At 36.0% G+C, this 21,934-nt stretch overlaps 1 protein-coding gene across 3 annotated transcripts in view; it reads right to left on the bottom strand.

The window, feature by feature from the left end:
* Positions 1 to 21,934, bottom strand: part of LOC120470294 (carboxyl-terminal PDZ ligand of neuronal nitric oxide synthase protein) — a 42,439-nt gene that overhangs the window by 15,297 nt on the left and 5,208 nt on the right. For all 3 annotated transcript variants that reach the window (XR_005620485.2, XM_039659818.2, XM_039659817.2), the window contains exons 3-9: positions 8,059 to 8,151; positions 7,856 to 7,914; positions 7,670 to 7,778; positions 7,060 to 7,213; positions 6,727 to 6,872; positions 2,388 to 2,543; positions 1,113 to 1,278 (exon numbers count right to left, since the gene is read on the bottom strand). Coding sequence is in view for 2 of the 3 variants with exons in the window: in XM_039659818.2 (XP_039515752.2) it covers positions 1,113 to 1,278; positions 2,388 to 2,543; positions 6,727 to 6,872; positions 7,060 to 7,213; positions 7,670 to 7,778; positions 7,856 to 7,914; positions 8,059 to 8,151 (883 nt within the window). In the remaining variant the exon portion in view is untranslated. The remainder of the gene's footprint in view (positions 1 to 1,112; positions 1,279 to 2,387; positions 2,544 to 6,726; positions 6,873 to 7,059; positions 7,214 to 7,669; positions 7,779 to 7,855; positions 7,915 to 8,058; positions 8,152 to 21,934) is intronic.

Genomic DNA, 21,934 nt, shown 5'->3' with positions numbered 1-21,934 from the left:
ACATAGTTAAGTAAAGTGAGTGAGGAAAAGCAATTGGGACATTGTTTAATTTGTATAATCTTTACCCTTTACCCACTCCACTTAATGTAAACAAATGTAAATGCAAACAAATGTAAACAATTGTAAATGTAAACTGATCCGATCTGCTTGATTGGATCACAGTGGTCCCATGTTAATGCTAAGTGTAAACGTAGCCTTAATGACAGGTCACAGCAACCAGCCAGTACCACCACCACTGCACCACGCATAAGTTTGTGTGCACACACACACAAAACATAATTTAGTATGATTTATAAGCTGTTTTCCTCATGGGGACCAAAAGTGTACCGACAAGAAAAAGATTTTGGATATTGCCATCTTTGTGGGGACATTTTGTTCCCACAAGGTAGGGGATATCTGAAACACACACACACACACAAACACACACACACACACACACACACTCTCTCTCTCTCTTTCTCTCCCAGAGTGCGAGAGTCGGCAAGGAGCCCAGTGCTGAAGAATTAAACCTGATAAACTCCTGGACTAAACTCCGAAATAGATTAGTGTACACCAACCAACTCAATAACATTCCAGTCTGCCAAAAAAACAATGTGTGCGCGTCTATGACTGTAAAGGTATGCAATAGACTGCCCACTAACTGAGAGCAAAATTTTATTTTTCAAAAATCACAAAAAAGTTATATTTCTCATTAAAATATACTTCCCTTCAACTCAATTTTGATAAAAAAAAAAATACAGTAATAATATGACATTAAAATAATAATTTCTCTCTCTCTCATATATATATATATATATATATATATATATAAAGCTAATATTTCGGCAGTCAAATTATAAATGTCTTTTCTGTCACTATGAATTTAATATATGTCCTTGTTGAATAACATCAATAATGTTTTTTTTAATGAATATTACTGACCGCAAATGTGTAAAGTATAGAACTATAAACTATCAGTAATTAATTATCAATTTAAAATACAATATATTTTTAGTTTATTGCAAAATATTCAAATATTTCATTTGTGTAGCGTGACTAATTTTATTCGATCATTTGCATGGCTTTATAAAAGTGAGTCCTCTCAGGATTATGGGTAGTGTTGTGAGTCTTACTCTCTGTGGCTCCACTGACTCTGACCTCCAGTTGGCTGAGGTGTTTCACCAGCAGAGATGTATGTTGCAGTAAGTCTCGGTTCTGCAGCAGCAGCTGGTGAGTTCTGGCCTGCGCCTCCATGCGGGCAGCCGTCTCCGCGGCCAGCTGATCCTTTAGGAGATGCACCTACCGCAGGGACACGCTCAGTCAAAACGAGTATGGATTATGGTGAATGAAACGAATCTTAGATCAGGGATCAGGTTATCAAGGTCCTAGAGTTGATTCTCTAACTTCTAACTTGTGTGTGTCAAGCAATGACAGATATCAAACTTTTAATCAACTAAACTTAATCAATATTTATTTAAGGAATCTAAAGTGTTTTCCTGTATAATGAAAGAGACTTTTATTTTGTTGATTTCATTATTTTTGCCCATAGAAAGAAAAAATCTTTAAAAAAAATCAAGATCTCTTTAAACTTTTTGCCTCTAAGGTCTATTGTCAGTGATTATATTTGAAATTATTTCTGATATGTCTGCTATAATGACAAAGCTGCTATTTACAGAAACTAATTGTGGCAATATTATCAAGTAATTAAATAAAATAATAATACAAGATTTACATTTTGTAACACTTACAAATAGCAATTTCCCAATAAAATATTACAGAATTTGAAATATATATATATATATATGTGTGTGTGTGTGTGTGTGTGTGTGTGTGTGTTTATATATTTATAATTAAAAAAATTAAATCAAATTACTTTTCAAGGTCTAGACATCACACTTTTAAAATTCCTCTTACTTTTAAAAAAACCTCTGAGCAATATAATTTTTCTCTGGGTGGGCGGTGAATGCACATCAATCTCCTTTTCCAAGCTATTGCAATGCAGTAGCATGACTGTGCTGAATCACAGCTGAGAGCACATCAGCTTCCTCTCTCTCACACAGGACATTAGAACAAAAAGGACCAAATAAATGGACCAAATAAATGAACAGGCGAATGAATGAAGTGGCAGAAGCCTGGTGATTGCCCATAACAGCGTTGTGTTCTGTCTCCTTTATATTCATCTTTGGTTCCCCTGTTTGATGAATGATATGGGCTTATGTGAGAGCTTTTTTAACAGAGGCTATCAGAAATAATTTCAACAGAGAAAAATAGGGTTGTGGAGAAAACCTGTTTTCTGAGAGAAAAGCAAATGATTGTGAAAATGCCTGAAAATATAAAATCAACTGCTGCATTTTTTACGGAGTTCTAGCCCCTTCTAGTGTCAAGAAAGGGTAGAAGCAACATCTTACCTGTGCTACAGCGATCTGGGTTTGTTGTTGCTGCTGTAGCAGCTGTTGTTGGAGTAACTGCAGGTGGTGATGGCTGGCCAAAGGTGTGAGAGTAGGAGAGCAAGGGCTGCCGGGGGATAGCTTGTAGAGAGAGACACCCTCCAGGTCTTGTAAAGACTGAGAGAGGAAAAATGAGAATAAGAGAGAGAAGCAAAAAAAAAAAAAGTTAACACTATTTGCTTTCTAAAACATTTTTTCCAAGTGAAACATCATATTTTGCAGTTTACAATAGTATTCATTTTGCCAGCTATTTTAAAAGTCTAAGTTAAATATACTGTATGTATATGTATATATATGTATACCACCTACCACTCCTATTTTGCAGTAGGTGGTATACCATACGGAACCGTTGCCATTGAAACTGCATTAACACACCAATAGGGCTCGACAGCCTTAGTCAAACAGGTTGGGTTGCAGAGAGTTCGTGAAATTGTGGTTAGGTCTCAGCAGCAGGAGGGATGCTCAATATTGAAATCTTGGTTTCTTAATTTCTAAATTATGATTGCTGTCATTTCATCAGAATTACAGTACTTTCACCTATAGCCACAAATCAAACCAATGTCAACTCATTCGCATGGTTTATTTTACTCATTTAGTCATCTAATTTCCTGACAGAAAACCTCTACATTATGTAAACTGGTAAAACTCAAAATGCTTCTCTCAAAAGCTAAAACAGTGAAATTCCTAATAGTATATATTTAAGACAAAAGCTCTGATTGGGAGATTTAAACTCTTGACACCTGGCAACGCCTGTCCTTAACAACAGTCAATAATACTATCCTGCTTGTTTTTAATTGAATAATATATAGAGAAATTAAGTTTTATTTTACATTTTAGTCTTGTCCATTTTATAAATTGTAATATTACATGTTAATAGTCACGGTAAGTGTTTAATCATGTCAGTGTTGCCTGGTCGTTGCCATGTCTTCGTCATGCAAAAAGAGAGAAGAGTAAAGGGTTAATTAGTTTGTGTGCGTGTATGCGTATTTGCATGCATTAAGAGCACTTTAATATGTGGATCCACAGAAGCAAAGGTCGACTCAAGTGCAAAAAGAGGAACATTTACTAATAATTACATTTAAACACACACACACACACACAGAAAGTAATATTCTCTAAGTTGCTTTACTCTCTCTGTCATAAAAGGGAGTGAGACAGACATGGCCCTAGGGATTTGAACATCAAAACGCACTCTACTTTCTCACCTAATGATATTTTCTGTCCCCACCCTTGAACACCCTTACACAAACCTTTATACGTTATATATCAAACATGACACATCATAATTCAATCTAAAAGCAGTAAAGGAAACAGCACAATTATTCTTTCTGTGCAACATCCAATGTTAACCACTAGAAGGAGCTGGAGATTTAATTTCAGGGGTATATGAGAGGGAAAAGGCAGAGGATGGAGGAGGTACTAGCACGTCTGCAAAAGTAAGAAACACTTGTTTCAACCAATATGAAACAGTCTTTTAATGTCACTTATCTCCATTGTGAACCAGGGTTGTGTGTAACGCGTTAGTAACGCAACTACTTTTTTCGGGTAAAAAGTAGTGTAACGTGAAACTATTTTTCACAGGGACAGATTTGACAGCAATTGCCATCTCTGTAGTGAACGCCTAGAGAAATGCACATAATGGAATGTCCACACAGGAATATCTTCCATGAGATGGATGGCAAAGTGGTCTGTGTATTATCATAGATGTGATCATATTGCATTTCTGTTAATAGATACTCAAAATTTTTACACATTGCACCTTTAATGTTATTATGCGCTCAACAGTAAAAAGTGGTAGTAGGTACTATTATTTTTAAATTATTTATTTTTATTAAAAAAATGCAATAGTGCAAACACACATCTTTTAGACATCTAAAACATTTATTTTCCTCATTTACTCATCTAATTTCCTGACAGAAAATATTGTCATATAAAATAAACAATCTCTACATTATGTAAACTGGTATAACTCAAAATGGTTCTCTCAAAAGCTAAAACAGTGAAATTTCTAATAGTATATATTTAAGACAAAAATTCTAATTGGGAGATTTAAACTCTTGACATCTGGCAACTCCATGATAGCAACAGTCCTTAACAACAGTCAATGTTTTTAATGAAGAAAATATAGAGAGAAGTAACTATTTTACATTTTAGTCTTGTCCATTTTATAAATTGTAATATTACATGTTAATAGACACAGTAACTGTTTAATAATGTCAGTGTTGCCAGGTCGTTGCCATGTCTTAGTCATGCAAAAAGAGAGAAGAGTGAAGGGTTAATTAGTTTGTGTGTGTATGCGAATTGGCATGCATTATAGCACTTTAATATGTGGATAAAACATTTCCAACAATGTATATATTATACAAGTAAACTCATTCGTGCACAATCATAGCACAAAATGGAAAGAGCTAAACAAAGAAGAAAAAAAGGCAAAGAAAAGAAACAGCAAACAGATATTAATCATCTCTATATTTCTTCCAAAAAGAAGTACATTTTCTATCAATTATTCTAAGTGATTTGATTACAAATTTTACTTCACATAAGAAATCTTTAAAAGTAGGAATTTTCTTAAGAAATTTTTGTTTGTGCAAGTAAAAGTTTGCCACAAGGATAAGGAAGTGACCAGTAGGTTCTAAAGATTTGTTTGGGTTTTCAAAAAGACAAATTACATCTTAATTGGGCGATTACCATTGAGGACTATTATTTTGTTGAACAGACCTGAACAACTGTTGATGTCACATGCTCAGATTTACTTGACCAATCAGTGGAAGTGGGTGTCTCATGACCGCCCACATGTGGAAAACAAATTTTGAACAAAGTTTTTTTTTTTCCTGTAAACTTTAAATTTTGAAAACAAACAAACAAACAAAGTTTTCTCATTTGTGCTTATTTCATTTCAAATTGGAAATCAAATGATCGGAAGATACACGGACCCAGAGTGATACCAGTAGGGAACTCTATAAAAAAAAAAAAACACTGAAACAATGAATGTTCCCATTCTGTCTTCATTTATCCTCCAGAAGATTCACATGTTATGAATGTCAGCTACAAAGCTAATGGATCTCCACAGGATCTTTGATGTTTGCTAGACAACGAACACATGAATACATTATGAATGGACTACTGCTAAATGAATACATGTAAAATTAATGAATGCATTACCTGCTTTCAGGCCATCTTCACTGGGAATTTCAGTAAAGAATGGCAGAGAGATTCAGTATATCAAACATCAAACCATTTTAAGTTTGACTTTGTTTAATATATAACTTTGACCTTATTTAAATAGTCCTTAATGGCTCTCTCTTCCCGTATAATTTACTCGATGAACTTCTGAACAGGACCTCCAGTCAAATCATCTTGAATGGTCAGTTTTTGGCATTCGTGTGCGCGTGAACGTCATGGCAATGTACAACACAAAGTACCTCACGTGGGAAAACTTAAAGGAGTATAGTTCACTTTAAAATTAAAATTACCCCATGATTTACTCACCCTGACGCCATCATAGGTGTATATGACTTTCTTCTTTCAGACGAATACAATCATAGTTATATAAATAAAGTTTATATAAGTTGCGCAAGTTGCGCTTTAGGTGTAAGACTGCGTTTGGCTGTAAACTTTGTTGGCTGGAAACTTTGTTTGAAACAATTTTACATTGTAGCGTTAAATATGAATATTTTTCTAACACACAGAAGGCCTTTATTACCCCCCCAATGTTGGCGATATAATAATAATATGGAATTTTTTTCCAGAAAACTTATTCAAGATAAATTCAAGCACTTTCAAGGACTTGATTTTTTTTTTGATCCACCAACTTTCAAGGATTTCAAGGGGAGCCCTGAAAATATTATTTTAAGTAAAAAAAAAAAAAGATAATTATACATCATGGTAATATTTGCTCTAATAATTTGTTTAAATGTGTGTTTAAATGCATTTAATTAATGTTGGTTTTACTTTAATTTACTTTTCAAATCTCAATGAGGCTGTATGATTTGGTTTCCAGTTCAGATAGTGATAAGTGGTTAAAGTCAGATGAAGATTTTGAAAATAGTATGCAGGCCTGAAGCATCATAACAGTTTAACTGAATACCCTGAAGGAAGAACAAGGTTGAGACAGGACGCGGAACTTATAAAAAGGGGTAAAAAACAAAAGAGAGAGGAGGTGAAAGGGGTTTTCTCTTTATTTATAAACAGCCATTGTTTCCAGCTGACAAGCGATACTCGAAAGACGTCTGAGGCGAAAAATGATTCAAGGGCTTTTCTTCTGCTAAAACACTCAGTCATGCTCAAAAAGCGATCTCACCTGATGGGTTTGTCCAGGTTTCACCATGTTGAGCTCTGACAGGCTCTGAAGAATGTCATCCATTGCCTGCTCACTGAGCTTTGGGGAATGACACTCCATTCCAATGACATCCTCCATTCCCTGTTCCATCCCTGTCAGCTGACGACCTGTAAACAACAGCAGCATGTCAAGAATATGATGAAACTAAACTAGTTTTACAACAACGATCGGCACGTTTAAACATCACATGAAAAATATCACCGAAATCCTGTACTCGTAGCTCCACAGCTTTGATTTATTCTATGATGACGTGTTTTAAGGAATGAATGCTCTAATGTGATGGCATGGTCTCACCTTCAGGGCTGGGCTCTTCTCCAGACTGATCACTTTGGCCGTCTGCAGGGCCGTCTGGCTGCTCATCTGAATTCTGCTCAGCGTGCTGCAGACTCAGCTTATGGCACACCTCAAACGCCTGACCGACTGTCCGCACTATCCGCATGGCTTGACTCTGATAGTGGAGAGAGGAGGTGAAGAATAGAGATTTAGAGACATTTAGAAAATCTTATATGTACAAGATATATAGTATATAACCTTATATACTGTATATTCCTAAAATACACTGACCAAAAATATATTTTCTTTTCTTAATATTGGATAGGATATTTTGGATAACTTTTTGACATGCTTTTCTTGATTTTATCATATAAAATTATTTTATTGTGCATTGTGTAAGTGCTCATTCTGTGCTACTACAGTTCTATGAAAAAAAGCAAAGGGCAACAATTGAGAGGAAAATCAGAGACAACAGACACAAACAGGTGAAGAATTTCATGGTTAAGGCCTTCGCTCAAGGATAAGACGGACTGAAAAAAAAATGGCATGCATGATATTATTCCTTAGTTCGGGATAGAGAAAGAGGAACATAATACCAATTATTTTCTTGCCAAGTGAAAGAAAACTCTACCTTCTTTTTGGACTTGAAAACATTGCATCTAAACAAGTTGCTGGATCCATCACGAGCAATGTAGCTGAATATCTTCAGATCCTGAGAATCATGGGATACATAGAAGATCCTTAGAGAAAAAAGAGGAGAAAACAGGCAAAACATTAATACATAAGGTTGAAATACAATTTATTTTGTGTGTCTCACCTGTATATGGGGTCGTGCATAACCAACATCTTGCTCTCATCCCACGTCCACTCTTTCCTCTGGCGGTCAAAACAAAACAAGTGTTAGGGTCTCGTTATGCATGTGAACAAACTCCTAATTTTTAGGACTGTAGTTATACGGAATAAGGATATTCAGTAAAGGTAAATGTGTGATGTCAGAGGTGTAGGTGTAATGACACATGCCTTGGGTTTCTTGCGCAGTACGACTTTGACCCCGTCTACAGAAACCCCTATGCTCACTTTCTTCTTCTTCACGCTCTTTGCCTTGAACTCGTACTGCAAGAAAAGAAAAAAAAAACAGTAATATAAATGCTTAGAGAGTCTTTTTTCAAAGATCAAACACAGGACCGTATTACCTTTTCTAATGTTCCCTTTCGAAGGGAACTCAACAATACTTAAATGATGCTAAGGGGAACACCTCAGGCGTGACATTTATCTGAAATCAAGTATTAACTCACAGCAATCATGTTGACAGCCTGTGCATCATCAGCTCGAATGATGAGCACGCAATTTGGATATATATAAAAAGGGTGCCATGAAACCGTGACAACACACAACAGCTAATGTACCAATGCATGAAAATCAATTAATAAATGGTCAGTAACCGGCTGACAGCAATGGCAGCAATATCAATAAAAAGTAAATATTTAACCAGAATAAGTTGTTTTGGCAAAGTAGATGCTGCCTTTTCTGCGACAACATGCATTTGTGGCTTCGTGTGCTGCTTATAACATTTTAATGGCTAAAGTCTGAATACACTGAATTCTGTACAAAATGTGCTATGATAATATGTGAGTTTATGCATGAGTTTATGCGTGCGTTTGGTCTTTTATATCACTGTATTAGTCCATTAAGCATTAAGCATTAAGTGTCCTGAATCCTGGAGAATGATTTATTTTGGGAATCCTCGGTTCTGCAGCACAGCGTCGCTATATAAAGTTAAGAAAACTAAATGACAGAGAAAAAATATATGTTGATATATGTAGAATCTCGTTCACTGTAGAGAAAGCTGCTTACATGTGCAACACTAACTGTGAAAACTTAAATGTAAACACAGCTTTTGTGTCTTTATCAGCTTATCAAAGCAAGTCCCATCATTCAGCTCATCACTGCGTCATAAACATACACCTTTGTTATTGCTGGAAACTGTGCCCTCTTGTGGTGAAAAAAACCCCTCTACATACACAGTGCCTTTAACATGTTTAATAGTTACTATTGTGAGGGGGTGAGTGCCTTTTTTTCTTAATACTGCTTTTGTCCTTGTTTTTGTGTAACAAGGGAGTTGAGGGAAGTTGTTGTTTATTTACTTCTGTTTAACCTTTCTTTTAGTTAAGACTCCTCCCAAAATTAGTTAGTGGGCTGTTTTGTTTGTAATTTTAGGCCTGAGCCATTGCTCCCTAGTAACCTATGTTCTGTCCTTTTTTTAAGTATTTTCTTTTTTCTTTTTTTGTAAATAAAATCCTTTCTTTTATTTATATATCATCTGGTATCGTCTTCACTCTGGGGCAGAGGACTGAAGTGTTCTTGCCTCCACTTTTTTTATTTTACGCTTTTCCCTTTGTTACCTCCCCTCCCGACCCCTAGACACAATATTTAATTCAAATGTTAACTTAATCTTTAATATTTGGCCACTCTTTATGATAGAAATGCGAAAGCCACTAATTTATCTAACAAGAATATGTGGACATCAAAACATGCTAACTCAGAGCGAGGGTTTAAACTTTTATTTTAATTTTTTATTTTAGTCGCATATATAGAAAGATATTGATGTATTCTCCTTGTTTTGCCGTATTTTATAAATGCTTTTCCCTAAATCTGCCTTTGTGAATAGCACAATGCTATAGTAAGTTTTTTTAATGGTTTTAATACACCATGCAGCCTTAGAAAACGGTCTAATAATGCGGTTCATGGATTGTCGTCCGTGGAATGCGCCACTTCCGGTATTTTACCGATCGCAGTCGAGGATTCTTCAGTTCTTTAGTTCCTTCAGTTAAGATATTGCTTATTATCGTCAAGTTAAGATATCGCTTTTTGATTGTATATTAATGATTTAACTAGGAAAACATAAGCTGCAGTATTAAGACTACAGCTTTCTAAAGATGTATTACTGTAGCCAGAATTTCAAGAGCATTGAATTGAATGCCCTCTGACCAGAGATGCACATTTAGTACGCATGCTCAAGACCAAACAAAAATAAAAGAAAAGAAAAGCAAAAGGCCAAAAAAGGTGTGAGTCAAGGGACAAGATATGGCCAATAGTGAATACACAATAAGGCTACTTGTCAAATGCTCACCAATTGATCATTCAGCCTTCAGGGTTTCTCATTCATATCACTCTAAACGGAGTCAAAAAGAACAAACGTTAACACTGTAATTCTCTTTAACACTTAATTTGTAGTTTCTTTAGTCCTTGGATACCACTTTAACATGTCGTGTCTTGCAACAGCTCCTGACTGGTGTTATGTGACATTCTGTATAATTAACAGTGGTTGTCAGTATCCAAAGGCCACATTAAATAATAATAATGCACCCTTCCCATGTAATTATGTGAGACAGAGTGAATAGGAATGCAAGTCTCAAGATCTCAACAAGGATCTCTATCCTTGCTGGATTATGTGATGTGATGTAAATTGTAATCCTCAAAATTATTGATTTCATATTTAATAATGTTTTTTAATAATGTTTATTTATAACTTAAAAAGAAAACGAATTTGTCTGTAGTCCTGAACCACAATAAGATTGTGAGAAATGTTTTGAACTATGAGCATTAATTTAGCATATTTAGAAATATTCAAAAACAAGCTTATATAACACTCAGATGCATCTATACTAGCCAAGTCTAACACCTTTGAGGCGCTAAATCTGGTAAATCTCAGCTTAAGAGTCACATCTTTATGCATGTCTTAAGCATGTAGCAGTGAGCATTACTGCATTTATGACCCAACACTTTGAAGATTTGCTTGCTCCATGACATCAGCTCACTTAAATCTGCTCCACTTTTGCTACATTTGTGCAAAAAATCCAGATGTCAAAATTGAACTAAAATGACTACTTTTTTTTTTAGAATTCACGTTTTGTGTCAGCATTCCTTACAGGACAAAATGGGTCTGCGAGAATGAAATTTTAATCTCATTGCTCAAGTGCAAAGTGCATTGAAATATTTAAGATATACTGCATAGCCATTGTTCTCCGTGCTAAGTTAAAATCTGCAGCTGAATGCAGCAGAAATACAAAAAGGACTCTAAAAATGAAAAATTTAAGAATACTTATTTTTTTTCTCTGGGACTAATAAACTGCCCTTTCTTACAAAACCATGTGCATCATACATATCAGCCCATTCTCACCCCCAAGGCGTCACTTAACTGACGCCTTGGGAAGCATTTGGACATGCTTCAATATCTGACGCTTTAGGCGCCCTTTAGCGTCAGTTAGATGACGCCCTAGGATCGCGTGTACCCTACCCCCACCCCACACCTAAACCTAACCGCGTCCTCTAACTGACGCTTTCCTTTAGCGTCAGTTAGATGACGCCGTAGGATCGCGTCATGTAAGTGACGCTAAAGGGCGCCTAAAACGCCAAATATTGAAGCATGGTCAAAGGTGACGCCTTGGGGTGAGAATGCGTTGTACATATATATATATACATTTATATACGTATATAGACATACAGTGCCCTCCACAATTATTGGCACCCCTGTTTAAGATGTGGTTGAGGACTTCTACAAATTCTCCTTTTTATAAACAACATAAAACACAAATGCAATAAGAGAAAAATCCAACCTTTTAGTTAAGTACATTACTTTGGTGGTAAAATCGAAAATTTTAAAATTTAGAAGAAAAAAAAAAAACCTTGAAATCATGTGTCCCACAATTATTGATAACCCCTAACAATTCCACTGAAAAATGTAGTTGATTATTTTTTTAAAATATATTGTTCTGTAGTTGCTAAAGTTGTTCAGGATATCTAGGAACTTTAATTAGTAATTCATGACTTCCTCTTTCCCTGGGGTAACGTGACACAGAGGCCTAATTCTCTTACTCATTTGTCAACATGGCAAAGACGAGAGAACACACCATTCAAGTAAGGCAGATGTGTGTCGACCTTCATAAGTCAGGCAATGGCTACAAGAAAATAGCCTTTCGCCTAAACTTTCCCAGTTAGAGGGATCATTAAGAAGTTTAAAACAACTGGAACAGTGACAAACAAGGCTGGAAGAGGTCCCAAGTTTATCTTGCCACAACGCACAGTGAGGAGGATGCTAAGAGAAGTAAATAAAAAGTCCCAAGCTCACTGTCACAGATTTGCATCAAATAGTGGCATTTTGGGGTCACAAAGTCTCCAAAACAAGCATCAGACGCTCTCTGGATGCCAACAAGCTGTTTGGGCGGCATGCTAGGAAAAAGCCTTTTCTCACTAACACTGACAAACATAAACGTTTGGAGTTTGCCGAGCGGCACTGGGACTTCATCTGGGATCGTGTGCTTTGGTCGGATGAGACTAAGATTGAGCTTTTTGGCAACAAACACTCTAAGTGGGTCTGGTGTAAAATAAAAGATGAGAATGCCGAAAAGCACCTCATGCCCACCGTGAAGTATGGTGGAGGATCTGTGATGCTGTGGGCCTGTTTCTCTTCCAAAGGCCCTGGGAACCTTGTTAGGGTGCATGGCATTATGAACACTTTGAACTACTAGAACATTTTAAATAAAAACCCGATGGCCTCTGCCAGAAAGCTGAGGATGGGTCGTCATTGGGTCTTTCAGCAGGATAATGATCCAAAACATGTGGCAAAATCTACACAAAAATGGTTCAGCAGTCACAAACTCAAGGTCCTTCCATTGCCATCTCAGTCCCCAGACCTCAATCCAATGGAAAACCTATGGGGCGAGCTAAAGAGGAGAGTGCATAAAAGAGGACCCGGATGATCTAGAAAGATTGTGCAAAGAAGAATGGACAAAGATCCCTCTCTGTGTTCTCCAATCTTGTGAAATGTTATAGGAGGAGATTAAGTGCTGTCTTGTTGGCAAAAGGGGGTTGTACAAAGTATTAACATCAGGGGTGCCAATTATTGTGGGACACATGATTTCAAGAGTTTTATTTATAAAGTTTTCTTTTTTTTTACCACCAAAGTAAAAAGTTAAATAAAAGGTTGGAATTTTCTCTTTTTTGCATTTGGGTTCAATGTTGTTTAAAAAAAGGAGAATTTTTAGAAGTCCTTGACCACATCTTATACAGGGGTGCCAATAATTGTGGAGGGCACTGTGTACGTGTGTTAAATATATACAGTATATTGTTACTCTATACTGTTACACGTGTGTTTTCTTTCTCATCTGATCACATTCAATTAAGACATACAAATAGTGTTTACATGAATACCTGCCAAGGTGGGCAATTTGACATGCTTTGTTGTGTGTATTTTTCTGTTTAACCGCAAGAAAAAACGAATGAAAAATCACTTCAGTAGCCTTCTCGCAAGCTGTCTCTCACAGACTTGAATGAGTACTAAAATTTGTTCTTTTTCACATATTTTTATGCTTGACTGAAAAGATAAAAATGAACTGAATGCTTAAATTTACCAGACTTAAAAAAAAAAAACCACGCAAACATTCACAACAGAGCATGACAGAGCTCGATCGAGCAAGTGAAAATTCCATCAACTGTTCCGAGCACTGCCTAACACATTTTTATTTTGTGGTTGTGTATTTTATTCATATTCAGTTAGAATTATTGTGTAATAGTGGCCAGGTTTTTAGTATCTTTAGAACTCAATTGTACTTTTAAAGAGAAATGATAAATAAATAAATAATAATAATAATACATTTAATATTACTTTTAGTACTACCCCATGGTTCTGAAAATGGTATATAGATTTATTTTTTGAGGTACTTAATAAAAAAGATATTGTATGAAATTTCAGTTTTGTGAGAACTATACTCAGGATAAATGTAAATGTAAGCTGAATATAGTAAACAAATAGACTATCATATAACTGTTATCTGGATATAGTAGCTTTTTATCGACACATTGCTTGTCGGTGAAGGGGTAAAGACAACTGGATGAAAGGCAGAAGAAGCCAAGACAAAGAGGGAATACTATAAAATATATGAGATCAGCCATCAAATGCAGTACATGTAAAATGGCCGTAGTTATGCAACTGTTCACTTCACACACAATAAACAAAAATGCATTTGTAATGTTGTCCGTTTCGTTCTCTTAGGAATTTCACATTTGGCACTAGGGATACAAAAAAAAAAAAAAAAACTACTTCCATTTGATGCAGCCATTGGAAACGACCTTGACCTGCATGGGATGCTGAGAGCGAGTTTGTCACTCTGCTTGATTGGGATTTCCGCTTGACTTCAGACCAATGGGGAGTGTGTGTCATTTTGACAGAGTGTGCGCTTGAGGAATTGAGCAAGAGAGAGAGTGACAGGGAGAGAGGAAACATTGAAAAGACTTCCAAACTCATTTCTTGGGAGCTGAGTCGGCAGAGCTACCTGCTGGGAGTGGGATAAGGGCCAATCAGATGATGTCACACACCCCATGGGTGGGATTTAATAACCTTTACTGTGCTGGCGCACCAGAATGGCTTGAAATTTCATTTGAAGTTCCAAAAAAAAAAATAAAAAAATGTGTATGTGAGAAACGTTGAGAGGGATAGAAACAGACAAAATTAGGTTTTCTCCAACAAGCTTTTGTCAACAACTCAAATTTTACAGATGTTACATGCATACAAAACAGGAAACTTATGATCTTTTTTGTACTCATCAATGTAAACGGCTTTGATGTTGAGGTTTATATATGGGTATGTGCTTGACTGAGTAGATGACAAGACGTGTGTCCTGACAGGAACTTCATGTGGTACCATGTCTCTAACAACCTCAGCCATTAGACCCAGCCATAGACACTAAAAGAAATGGACAGAGCGATCTCATTGGAACTCCATTGAGACGATTGAAGCCCATTTTTGGCGTTTTTTTAGCACTTCCGTCCCGACCATTACATGCATGCACTTTGCCAAGCGTGTCAGAGGTTCTGGGTTCTAATCTGCACTCGTATAGTTTTTTTTTTTTTTTTTTTTTTGTATATCGTATATGTTTATCAGTGGTTGTATCAAGCAGGGACACGTTTGTGTGCATTTTACTTTGTGATTTCACCGGAACGAATAGAGAGTCTCTGCAACGGATTAAAGTGTGCGTCCGAGTTCAAAATTAGTGGGAACAATATCGACCCAGGCAAAAATTTTGTTTTTGTTTGGAAAGGTAATATCCATGGGTGCATGAATGATCATGACTAATGTTGTGATTCACACCTGAGAAGACAATGACCTGCATAATGAGCCTTTCAGTCAGGACAGCAACACTATGCATTTTGCATTAAACTACACAAAAGTATATAGTTTAATTGTATCAACCTTGCAAACACTCAGAGACCCTTACAAAAATAAAATAAAAATATCCAGAGCCATGAATTCTCTTTTATGTACACATTTAAATTTGCATAAAATATGAAATTGATGAAATAATGAATAGTGAATAATAAAGAAATAATGTACAATGTAGGCTATAATGTCATTTTCGCGTTTCCACATGACAAATGAAGCAGCAATGTTGTCGAATGAGTTAAGATGAAACAGGTTTCAAAATAACATGTTTCTTTCTGTTTAATGTTTGGACATGTGTCCGCACAGAAGGACAACTCAAAGATCAGGGCCAAAGTATAAGGGCACCATCTGTCCCATGTGTATGTCTGCATTTGTGTTTGAACAACTATGTCAACACTCAAGCGTCCTTGTCATATGTCCATTGTGCAAAGATTAAATATAAAGGATTATGATTTTATAGATTAAGGGCAGATCTTGGTTAAATAACAAGGTCAAACACATTTTATTTACACTACCCCAAGTTTGCATCAGGAAGAAATTTTTTTGAAGAGAAATGATTAATTTTAGTGAAAAGTGACAAGACATTTAGAATGCAATAAAAGTGACTATTTTTAAACAAAAACTAGAGTGTGCAGTTTCGTAGAGGCAAGCAATAGCAGGCTGAAAAAAATAAAATAAAATAAAATAAAATAAAATAAATAAAAGCTCTCCAAAGCCATGTCTTCATCAAAACATGAACGTGCCTAGCCAGGGCAGACTTTGCAAAGTGTCACGAGAGACACCGTTTATGGAGGGTGGAACGCAATGCTTTCAAACATGCAAATAATAAACTTTCGTGATGATTCAGCATTGGCCCGTTTGGGACAGTGACAGTCCAGAGCGTCTATCATGCTGGCCCCAGTTATCGGGCAGTCCTTATTGTCGAGCCCTGAAAAGACTAAATTAAATCAATTGATTGATGCACTCCCCTATTGATCTTTTAACTCTTTGAACAAGTGTGGATAAGCAAGCGACTGGAAAGATTTGATGTGTTGCCTCATGATTTATAGCAATGTTTTCATTCAGACAGGTGTGGAAAGGTTAATTTTTTCATCTGTTGTAGGCAAAATAATGCCAATTTTCCCTTCTGCCCTCTCTATTAATTAGTTTGGGACATGTAGAGTGAGATTTATCTGTGTCACATTGATGTTTAGTTAGTTTTGTTATTTATAGACTTTCAGTTAGTTTTCATTTGTCACACGTCTTTCTTGTTTCCCCCGCTCCAAATTTGTGTTATTGCTTTCCACTGTGTGTAATTAATTGGTCTTGTTTGTGTTTGCTATATAAGTTGAACCCTCACATTGATTTTCTGTTCGGTCATGTTCACATTAGGTGTGTTTCTCTGCCTTTATTGGATTATCTTGCCTGTGGGAGTTTTTTATATTTCGTTTTGGAAATTATATTCTTCTTCTAAGTCTTTGTCTGCCTACGCACACACCCAGTATTATGACAATCTGTTCATTACATCTTGTTGTCACATTTTTTCAGATCAGTTTGTGTAACACACTGGCACATAGCCGTGAACTTCAGAACTGAGCATATCAAGTACCAAAATTATCAAAATCATTATATTGTACCATTTGAAATCTAATATACACCAATATTTTTCCAGTAGGCCTACTGGAATACCGTGCAACCATACTGTGCAGCCAGTCATACAAATGATATAACTTCTTAGCATTAAAACCTTGCCATGAAAAAAATGTACATTGGTTTCATGTATGCTGAATTAACTAAGTGGAAATCCATGGCTACCATTTACCATTTGCCAGCATTGACAACCCACTGATGCTTGCAGTGCAATATTTGACCAGAAGGGTTGAAATAAAGGTTATTTTCGTCAGTTATGACTCGTTAAATCTAGCATTCTACCTAATTTGAATCAGACAGAGATAAAGTAGTGCATAAGATTACATTTACTTAAATAAATGATAGCATTGTTAATTTATCTCGAAGAGAGAGAGAGAGAGATGCATGTGCAAATTACCTGCATCTGTTCTGCACTTATTTGCTTTAAAAATAATGTTTCCAAATTAAAACAAGTCACCCATTTCATAAAATCACTCACACAAACACTTATTTGCCATTTTCAATTTACTCAACAATGTAGACCATTACAGACACAGCCACTTCCCCTCTCTGTCTCTCTCTTTAACACGCACACACACACACACACACACACAAACCAAGGCCAAATGGCTTTCCACGACAAAGTAGAAATGAAAGAAAGACGCAAAGAGAGCATAGATCAGGGAATAGGAGGAGTGAAAGGAAACAAGACGAGGAGAAATGACAGGAGCAGAAACAGGCAATGAGAGACACTCCTACATAGAGAGAAAGAGACAGATAAACAATCTCCCTCAAGTAAAGCAACCATGTCTCTCTTTCTCTTTCCATGTCTTTTTCTCAAGCCCTGAGGCAGTTTTCTCAATTACAAAACATACTAAAACCCAACAGATAGTGAAGTTCAGATAGAGTGTGTTTGTTTCAGCACGCCAGTGAATGCAGGTGAACGTCAAAAGTGTGGTATGTTTGTGTGGGTGGAGTTTGGCCAAATGTTTTTGATGCTCAAACACCCTTAAAGTTTCAGGACTCAGGACATGTTTCAGCAGTGTTTGGAGTTGGGGTTGGGGGGGTGTTGCCATGGTGAAATGGGGGTACTGGTCTTGCGTAACTGGTTAACACTGACAGAAATAGTCCTGAGAAGTGAAGGGGAGTATGAGAGAGAGGGCAGTGAATGAGAGTAGAAGAAAAGCAGCAAAAGAGGGAGGAACCCTGCTGAGCACACCAACTGTGAGCAGTGGGATGGAGGATTTACTCAGGGCTTCATTCATTTTATTAAGACTTACAAAAATTACAACACACACATTTTGAGACTGTTTATGTCTATTTATTAAGATGAAGAATTCAAATGCAGTTGAAAGCCAGTGTCCATGAATATACATACATTAAAATGTATGTGGATGTCCTAATGATGTCAATTATTCAATACTTCCGATATATCACATATATACGTGAATCAAATATGAATCATGACAGCTTGTGGTATGGGTTGGAGGGAGATATGTTGAGCTCATGGATGCTAGCGAATGTAGGCCATTACACTGCATCTGTCCCTGGGCTACTGCACAACAATGAAGCCTTTCATTCTCTCTGTAGCCCCATATCAGCCCCCTCCCCATTACACACACACACACACACACACCACTTACTCCCTAACTGCTACCAGCTCCTCTCACTGTCCTCTCCCTTCATCTTTACTTTCCGCTTCTCTCCTCCTGACCTCTTTATCACATTCTCTCACTGGTTTTGTAAGACAGTCATTGGAATCAGCTTACAGAAAGATTTAAGATTTATTTAAAGGAGTAGTTCACTTCAGAATTAAAATTTCCTGATAATTAACTCACCCCTATGTGTCATCCTACAGTAGATGTTCATGTCTTTCTTTCTTTCTTTAGTCAAAAATAAATTAAGAAAAGAAATGAAGGTTTTTGAGGAAAACATTCTAGGCTTTTTTCTCCGGTCGACTAAATGAAGAGTTCAGATGCAAAAGCCTCTAAATGCCATTTGAAATTTTCTTCTTGAATGATGATTTTTATCAAACTTGTATATTTAAGTTCAGTAATTTCACTTAAATAACAATTAATAGGTAATTATCATTGCCATTTAAGTGAAATCACTTAACTTAAATATACAAGCTTGATAAAAATGATCATTCTAGAAGAAAATTTCAAATGGCACTTAGAGGCTTTTGCATCTGAACTCTTCAAATCTAGAATGTTTTCCTCAAAAACCTTCATTTATTTTCTACTGAAGAAAGAAATACATGAATATCTTGGATTATGTGGGGGTAATTCTGAAGTGAACTATTCCTTTAAAATTAATGTATGGAGAGACCTGAGTGCTTGAAACAAGTCCACTAGATAGTGTGCATGTGCCGGAGTATACTCTGAAAGATTATTTAAATGTTCTTCACACAAAGAAAAACATGGTTCTTATAAGAACTGAAAGGTTTTTTTAGGGACCCAACAAAGGTCCTTCTAATATGGCATCACTGTGAACACCTTTATTTTTAAGTCTTGTTTTGGTGTAATGAAGAAGTTATAATGAAATGAAGTTAAGTTATGAAGGAACAAAATTCATTGAAATCAAAGTGAACATTTCCCTTTAACCAATGAGTCATACTTAACTTATATTTGCTTATCCATGCATTCATTCGTTCACTGACCTATAAAATCACGTGACTGACAGTGGCAGATGTAGGAATGACGTTATCAAATTAAATATGACAAGTTCATTTGACCACTTAAATTGGACAAGACAACATAACTTAATGTGCTATTTGAATATTTGGAAATTACATTACAGTTTGGATTTCGGAAATTCTGAAGATTATTGTTTATATTGTATGAATCAGTCTATAGAAATGTTAACTGTAGCATAAAAATACAATGTAAAAATTGGTAACCTGCAAATTTTACATTAAAGAGTTGTTTTTTTTTTTTTTTTTTTTACTTAATTTAACCCCTGTGTTGTGTTCAAAACCCTTTAACATTCAAGTCTCTTAACATTTGTCATGTTCCCGATCAAAAATTACCGGCTTAAAATGGTACCTTATAAATCACTCGTTATGCTATATCATCACCCAATATTGGATTCAATCTTTTTGTCAACTTGTTTTCTTTCAATTATGACAGGCTTTATACTTCTATTTGCATCTGATTAATCACAGGCCTCATTTATCTGAGAGTAGGCATCTACTTTTTCTTTGTAAAAAAAAAAAAACACCATTATTTATGAATAATTTCAGAAATATTAAATAAAATATGTGGAAAAATTGCACAGTTGATCACACTAGTCTACTTTGTTTCACCACCAAGTTTGTTTTGAAAAACTTTTATTTTGTAAAAAAAAATGGCACATAGTCGCACTTGTGGTGTTCCCGGTCAAAAATGATCGCCCAATCAAAGTGATACTGAAGATACTGAAAATAAGAGAAACATTTTCAGGAGCATGTTCATTGTCAACAATGTTTATGTACACTGTGGGCTTGCAAACATCGAGCCCTTGGACCTGTGCATTTGTGGATAGATGCATACACACACACACACACACACACACACACACTTTCATCATAGTTTTCAGACAATATATTATGACATTGTGTTTTGGAACTAAAATGTACAAATATAGATGTTATATCACAGACACATAAATGCTTCAGTGTCTTGCTTGTCATTAATTTTTTAGCAGCACAATGCCAAAGAAGCTCTCTGTGCATGATGTTCTTCATCAGATCATTGATCGAGTGAACGAGCATTAGAAGAAGATATATCAGTAGAAGAAGGCACCGTATGATTAATACCTTGAAACAACTGATGAGCAGCAGTGTTCTGATGATGAAGGCCCGGCTGATGATACGGTTACATTCTGGTCAAAAGATGTAACTTTGTCCTGGTCTTCCTCCCCACCTATGAGGCAAGGTAGGGTTTCTTCTGTGATTCATCCTGCATTGCCTCATAGGTGGGGATGAAGAAAAAGTCTTATAACAAAGTCGCTATGTTTCCAATACGATAACATTAACTAGTATTTTTGGGGAAAAGAAAATCTTCTGTGGGTCAAAATGACCCGAACACAACATGAAGGTTAATTAATAAATTATTTTGTTGGTGTAAATTAATGTATTTATATTCAGAAATTGATTTATTCCATACATTTAAATCTTCATTATTATGAAAAAACTCTGACTTGTAGGATCAGGTATTGGGTTTGTGTGTAGTCATTATAATTATTTTAATGCCAATATTTAGTTCCAGTCCTCTAATCCCATTGGACAAGCAGAGTTTAAAAGTTTGTATCACTCTGCCGGTATGTGTCCACAGTGTTCTGACCGGAGTATGTGAGTGGTGATGAGGGACAGCAGAGCATATGTCATGTTGCTTTATTACATAACAACATAGACGTCTATGGTATGAACACATTTGGTTAAACGTGTATGAGAGTATGGGGTCACCAGACATCTCTGTTGCTATAGTGTCATTTTTTCATATAAAAATCGATATGCACTACAGGGAAAAAGAATGACGTTCTTTTATTTGGCAGTTTGCCCGAACTGATGTGCTCTAGAGTGTCAGAGCCATCAAAACTAATAAAACTAACTAAATCATCCGCTTCATCATCTACAGCCTTTTCCTTTACATTACATACAGATATTTCTTGTGTTTGCTTTTCTCATTCGGTCAAAAATAAAATCTTGTAAAATGCTAACTCTACTCCGCACTCCTAAGAATGAACTAAAAGACTTCCTAATACGTACCATATATAATAATATTACTATTCATCTTTCAAAAGACACACACTGCACTATGTTCTATTCATGGCTTCATTCTAAAGATTAGATCCGTTGAGAAATGAAGGCACAAAACAATTAAAGTCTTAATTATGTTACACTACAGTATTTCATGGTTAAAATAGATGGGGTTTCCCAAAAGAAAGGGATAGAATGATGGAGTAACCAAAGGGATAGGGTCTTAAATGACTTGCAAAGGTCAGAGACTTGGATATGTGTTGTTTCCTTCAATGGAAACGGACCACTTACCAGCTATTTTTAGTTCTGATAACATAAGACCTAAGGAGCTG

This window comes from Pimephales promelas, chromosome 4, assembly GCF_988280905.1.
Source record: "Pimephales promelas chromosome 4, fPimPro1.hap1.1, whole genome shotgun sequence".
NCBI lineage: Eukaryota > Metazoa > Chordata > Actinopteri > Cypriniformes > Leuciscidae > Pimephales > Pimephales promelas.
This window is presented reverse-complemented; position numbering and strand designations above follow the sequence as displayed.